Here is a 6,829-nt window from a genome sequence, read left to right on the forward strand (position 1 = left end):
ACTGATATGGACAATATTTTACTCAGCGTTGTGGATCTAAAGTGTAATGATTCTCAGAACTATACTATTACTAGACGGAGGAAGTCATTTTGTCCTAAAACAATCTTGTATGCTTGCAGAAAAGCACGACAACTGTTAACTGTGAGTTTATGTTTTTATGCAGGTGATCTATATGGGAGTTGTTCTGTATGCTCCAGCACTCGCACTTAATGCAGGTAACTGGGATTATTAATGCATTACAAGACACGCGTGTTGATGTATACCAGATAAGTAGTTTATTTCATGTTTGTCCTCGAGTAAATCTTTGAATTTGTTTGTGATCACAGTAACAGGTTTTGACCTTTGGGGGGCAGTGCTGGCCATGGGATTGGTGTGCACACTTTACACGGCTTTGGTAAGATGGAGATCAGTTTATCATCTCATTGTTTACATGTGATGGGACGTAAATGCATTTAGTCATTTTCTTTTTTACTTACTGTTGCTCAGCTGCACAAGTGAGGTTTAAAAAAAAAGAAAAAAAGACATCAACATTTCTAATCAGTAGGGAGATTGAATATGCATCATGATTTGCAAAAACATTTTAAGCTGCACAGCTGTTTTATAACCATGTTATAGTAATAAAAATGTTTCTCGAATGGCAAATCAACGTGATTACTGAAGTATCAAGAAAGAAAGAAATAACACACACACACACACACACACACACACACACACACACACACGTTATAACACATCATAACTTCTCTCTTCTCTTTTTCTCCAGGGTGGCCTAAAAGCGGTGATCTGGACAGATGTGTTTCAGACAATTGTTATGTTCGCGGGGCAGCTGGCAGTGATTGTAGTTGGCACCCATCAGGCGGGTGGCATCGCTGAAGTTTGGAGGAAAGCACAAAACGGCAGCCGTATCTCAGGCCTTGAGTGAGTTGCGCAATTTTATATCTTTTTGATTCATGGGAGTATCCTAAACTGTTCCTTTAAGATTATCTAACAAACACTGTTCCACATGCCAGAACTGTAACCAAAGTTCTCATTCTTTGTTTTGCGGTCCCCATGGCAGCCTGAACCCTGACCCTCTAGAGAGGCACACGTTCTGGACTCTGGGAGTGGGGGGTATTTTCCTCATGCTGGCCCTGTATGGAGTGAATCAGGCTCAGGTCCAGAGATACCTCAGCTCCCGCACAGAGAAAGAGGCCATCATGTAAGAAAACACCCAGCTCTTCCACACTCGGGTCGAGTCAATAGAATATGAAACTGTGAAGCTGTTTTATGCATCATTTGTGGTGCTTCTGCTGTGTTGTGTTAAGTTACTGCAACACAACTCTCTGAGCAGCCCATCGATATGTTATTATTTGTATTTCAGTGGTTAATATTTATTTGTATTAAGGGGTCATTACATTTGGAAATGTTTTTTTGGGGGTGTCTTGTCCTTCAGGTCCTGTTATGCCGTGTTCCCATGCCAGCAGATTGTGCTCACATTGGGCTGTTTAATGGGTCTGGTTATGTATGCTCGATATGGAGAGGAGAGCCCGTTGGATCAGGGCTATGTCAAAAGTAATGACCAGGTCAGACACAAAATATATTCTACCATTCAAATGTTTTGGGGGCAGCATTTTTTACGTACATATACATAAATGAGTGCATTTCAGCAAGGATGTATTAAATTGATAAAAATAAAATTCTCAGAAGATTAAAATTATTTTGAACGAATGCAAATAAATTATTTAAAACTTTCTATACATCCGTTCTATTTTTCTGTTGAAAATGAACAAAATGTTTTTTGGTTTCCACAGAAATATTTAGACGTACACCTAATTTTGCACCTGTCAACATTTAATAAAATGAAATGTTTCTTAAGCTACAAATCAGCCTGTTTTTTATTAATGTATTAAATGTTAAATCAGCAACAATTATATTTTTTTTACTGTTTTTACAGTACTTTTTAACTGCAAATATTACCAACCCCAAACCGATATAGAGAGTAAAATAATAATTGTTTATTTTTATGCAACAGCTTGCTGTGACCTTTATCATTCAATTCTGTATCCTTCTCGTTCTTTAATATCGAGATCATCACACCATTTGACAGTTATTATGGGAAAATCACTCTCCACCTCTTTCTCCACCTGCAGATGGTGCTGTACTTCGTAATGGATGTATTGAGAGATCTTCCTGGTTTGCCAGGACTGTTTGTGGCATGCCTGTTTAGTGGAGCTCTCAGGTATCAACCAAATTTTGTGAGGAGAGTTCCTCATACTGCAATTTTCAAAGTGTTTTTTAGATGTTGGCTTTCTTTAAATAGCGTCTAATTTATTTAACAGCACAATCTCATCTGCCTTCAACTCCCTGGCAACAGTTACCATGGAGGACTTGATCAAGCCTCATGTACGACCCATGACAGAGGCCCGTGCCACCCTTTTATCAAAAATGTTGGGTAAGCTATTTTACAATAACTGTCTGAAAGGCAGAGCTTATTATTTTACTCATTATTTTTCTATGAATAAAATAAAATCCCCTCCTCATAGAATGATTCTAGTACAACATAATGTCCGTGCTGAGTTGAAAGGCAATCCTGGGATGATGGGGTTATTTTTTTTTTGTCATTAAATCCCCCCCACAGCTCTTGGTTACGGTCTTGTGTGCCTGGCTATGGCATACATCGCATCCTTAATGGGTTCTGTGCTGCAGGTGAGGATTTTAAGCGATTATAACTGTAATTTAGTTTAATGTATTCATAGAGTTAGCAATAATCTGTTTATTTCCCATCTCTTTAACATCCTTAGGCAGCACTCAGTATTTTTGGGATGGTGGGTGGACCTCTTCTTGGCCTTTTCTGTCTCGGGATGTTTTTCCCTTGGGCCAATTCCACTGTAAGTCAAACAAGCAAAGCAAAAGATTGGGGTTCGCAGTCTCTCATTCTCACCATTTATTTTAACGAAAGTACAATAAAAATAGTAATGTTGAGAAATATCTGTAACAAGTTTTTTTTTGTGACACAAAACTGAATTTTCAGCATAATTACTCACACGATCAGTCACATGATCCTTCAAAAATCGTTATAATATGTGATTTTCTTTGCTCAGACATTTCTTATCATCGCTGTTGAAAACAGTTGTGCTGCTTAACGAAACTTTTGTTTCTCTGGGATTTTTTAATTAATATGTTTAATGTTTAAAATGTAGAAGTCTTCACTTTTGATATGTTTTCGGTACATGATTGAAACTATGAATTCATGTCATGGAGTGTGTTTTCAGGGTGCTCTGGTTGGGCTGGTGTCAGGGCTGGTCATGGCTTTCTGGATCGGTATCGGCAGCTTTGTTTCCCGAATGTCTGCCTCTGCATCACCTGTGATAAACGCCACTGTCATACCTGACGTGGGAAACATGACAACGGCTGTGATGACGACACTCCTCACACCTAAACCAAGGTGCATATATTTTTAATTAAGCAAGCTCAAGAAATTCCTTTCCTGCAGTGCTTGTTTAATTACATCAGAACAATCATGAATCAATTATTTTAGCTCATGTAGCCAGTTGCAAACGCTGCTTAGAATAATAGCTGTATTACAGACTGAATATTGTATCTTGTCTTCTCAGGCCTTCTGGAGTTCAAGCTTTGTACTCTCTATCATACATGTGGTACAGTGCTCATAATTCTGCCACAGTTGTTGTGGTCGGACTACTGGTCAGCTTTCTTACGGGTAAAGTGTGTTTCCAAAACACTCTTATCATTTTACCGTATCCTAGGTTTTATCAGCAAGTGTTTAAAGCAGGTTAAAGTTTTGTTTTCTGCTGATAAAGCTATCTTTATGAATATGTTGCATGTTGTCTAAACTGTAAAACGTTAAAAATGAGGTTAGAATTAATTGGCATAGTAAGATTACACAGGGAATTTATTGAAGTCCGCAAGGTGGTGCTAGTGGGTTTGCAAAAGATTTCAGAGAAAATTTATTTAAAAATAATAAAAAAAAGCTAAACTAATATGCATAGAGTTATGTGGTTTCTAAATGCATTTAAAGGAATAGTTCACCCAAAAATTTTAATTAAACATTTTTGTAAATTTTTGGGTGAACTATTCCTTTAAATTGAGCTTTAAATGATACTTTTATCTTACAATTTTGAGTAGATAAACTGTAACACTAGTATGAAGTAAATACATAACATTTAAATGTATTTTTTATGTAGTACATTTATATATAAATGCTAATTTTGAAAACACATTTTAAGAATATGAATGAAGCATGAGTGACAACTGACCTTTTATATAGATGCACTGATATTTTAGTTATATACAGGGGACTTAACATAAAAAGTAAAAAAAAAAACAGGTTTAGGTTATACAATGACAGTGATTAGTTTAGTATTTGTATGATTTATACTGTATTATTATTTTTGGGACTTACGGTATTTAATTTTTTTTTTTTTTTTTTTTTTTATTATCTTTTTTTAAAATGTTTTATATTTTCATGTTGTTTTAATTGTAGTATGTCATGGTAACATCAAATTTTTTTTACTTTTTATCTAATAAGTTCTGTATATTTGAAGCTTTATTTCAGTTCCCAAAATTAATTTTGAATAGTTTCAGTTGCCAGTTACACAATTGATTGTTAAGCGGCAACAATAACGTGTTTTTGCTTTGTGTTCACTCAGGGCCTTGGAAAGAGAAAGAGTTAAACCCAGGTACGATTTACCCTGTGCTTGGCAATCTGCTGTTCTTTCTGCCCCAGCGCTACAGGGAGAAACTCTGCTGTGTTACTCCACTGGAAGACAACGTAAGTCACTAAAATGCTACGAATCAAAAACCAGTTTGAAATACAGCATTCCTTATTCCATAAAAGAGTTATGAAAGGTTATGTGTGTATGTGCCTGTGCTATAGTCCAAAGGCCTGGACCATCAGCCTTACCAGATGGCCCAAAAAGAGAGCAATGGTGTTGCCTATACTAAAGAGGAAGACAAGCTCAGGGAAGAGGAAGGAGAAAAGATAACCGCCCAGCCTACTTGCAACCTGGCCCATACAGTGCAGGAAACAGCCTTGTGAATTCTCCACACAGCCTGAGCCTGAAGGGTCTTAGTATCCCGCAGGCTCTGAGAAGAAAACGTCATTTACGATGCCAAAATCTCACCGTTTTCTCCTCTTGAATTTGGTAAGAAGCTTAAATCCGTAAGCTGTGGGTCCTTTGCAATATTGGTATGCTGTGCCCTCAACTGTCGGTGATTGAGGAGAAGGGGTGTCTTATTTATATGTGGTACTTTATGATGTCAGTGGTCTGTCATGAAATTGTATTATGTTTAGATCTTGAAGAAATTGAAACGTGTTGTGCTGAAGCGACACAAGTGATCACCTAAATCTTTCCGTTTACATGTCTTAAATTGCATCTAAAGAACACTTGTTGAATATTGAATACTAGTTGAACATTGCCGGTTCGTGATAGACATACCCGCATAAATGAAAGAAGGTCATGCTGAACGTCAGGTTTAAGATGAATGGTTTAACACCAGAAAGACCACAGTTTGCACAAATCTGTAGTCATTTAATGTCAGTGCTGTTCGTGTTTTGGGGTTTTTCTCTCCCAAAGATTTAGTTTCGTCCAAAGTTCACTACATTAGCCTTTCCATTCTGTTTGCCTTGAAAGTGCTATCGTCAATGTGTTTGTCCCCTAAACTGAGGTAAAGGTTTACAGTGAATGAAGAATTGCTAATATTGCAAACTGAAATGTCGTAAACTTTTAGCTTAACGTTCATGAAAAGACTATCTGCAAGTCTCATATTATGATAGGTACAATGAAGCTAATGCATGTTGAATCTAGTCCCCTCATTGAAGCCCATTGTTTGTGACAAGTGCCTCCTCATATGAATGTAAGATGTAGTTTCGTGACTGGATTGTTGCTTTAGTTTACCGTTTCATCCAAATGGAGCATGGGCATGGGTTTTTAAAGCATCTGGACAACTCTCTGTTAAATTCCCACGATGCTTTGCGTTGTGAGGGGCCTGGCTAACTAAACTTTAGCATCTCAAAAAAAGAAGTTTCAAAATTACCTAGATTTAATCATTTTGGTATGGATGATTTTTTTTAGAAAACGGTCATGTTAGAAATATAGACAAGTTCTTCAAATGTTATAATATCCTATTCAGATGTAGATATAGAAGATACTCGTTATAGTATCAATACTAACTGGATAAAATGGAAACCTCAGTGCGGGTTACTGACCACAATTCTTAGCGTTAGCATATGGATCGCTTTAGTTGCACTCGTTTTCTTGTAATTTGATTCTTTTTTTTTTTTTGATGTTGTAGTGGCATTTTCTGTGCTTTGCTGTCTTGACTAACTTCAGACCTCAGTCTAAGCCATACCATTTGTAGTTGCCGTAGGATTCCTAGGTCCTTGTATCGTGCCTATGATTGAAACGAAAGCTTTCTGTGAACCTGTCACAATCTCACAAGCACAGGGGGTCGGTTATATATTCAGGTTATGCGCTCTGGGTCAACATTTTGTGGAAGTCTCACATCTACTAGTGTGTTGTTTTCTTTTTCATTGGTTCTTTGTGGGTGTATCATCTTGGTCTAGTGAGAGGTTTCAGTTTAACATCAATCATCATATGTGGAATCATGCTATTAATCACATGTGGAAACATTAGAAGTCGGTTCACACGGAATGCGTTTTTGCATTTCAGTGTAGTGTTTTTAAAATGATTTTCATAACTCACCACTTTTCCAGCATCGCACTCAATTTCAAAAGTAAAGCGTTAAAATAAAACCGTTCGAATAACGGTTTAAACAATGCGACTCGAGACCTTGCGTTTCTCCCACGTCAAAACGCTTGATTTTTTTTTTT

At 37.1% G+C, this 6,829-nt stretch overlaps 1 protein-coding gene and 1 pseudogene across 1 annotated transcript; both read left to right on the plus strand.

Moving 5' to 3' along the window:
- LOC122324516 overlaps positions 1 to 6,829 on the plus strand; it is a 307,667-nt pseudogene that overhangs the window by 223,194 nt on the left and 77,644 nt on the right.
- Positions 63 to 6,829, plus strand: LOC122324508 (sodium-dependent multivitamin transporter-like). The gene is made up of 13 exons (XM_043219003.1): positions 63 to 215; positions 327 to 394; positions 764 to 918; positions 1,058 to 1,198; positions 1,433 to 1,562; positions 2,130 to 2,218; positions 2,319 to 2,431; positions 2,618 to 2,685; positions 2,781 to 2,867; positions 3,252 to 3,424; positions 3,594 to 3,697; positions 4,647 to 4,768; positions 4,874 to 6,829. The coding sequence occupies exons 1-13, from the start codon at positions 158 to 160 to the stop codon at positions 5,033 to 5,035; spliced, it is 1,470 nt and encodes a 489-aa protein (XP_043074938.1). The 5' UTR covers positions 63 to 157; the 3' UTR covers positions 5,036 to 6,829.

This window comes from Puntigrus tetrazona, chromosome 20 (assembly GCF_018831695.1).
Source record: "Puntigrus tetrazona isolate hp1 chromosome 20, ASM1883169v1, whole genome shotgun sequence".
NCBI lineage: Eukaryota > Metazoa > Chordata > Actinopteri > Cypriniformes > Cyprinidae > Puntigrus > Puntigrus tetrazona.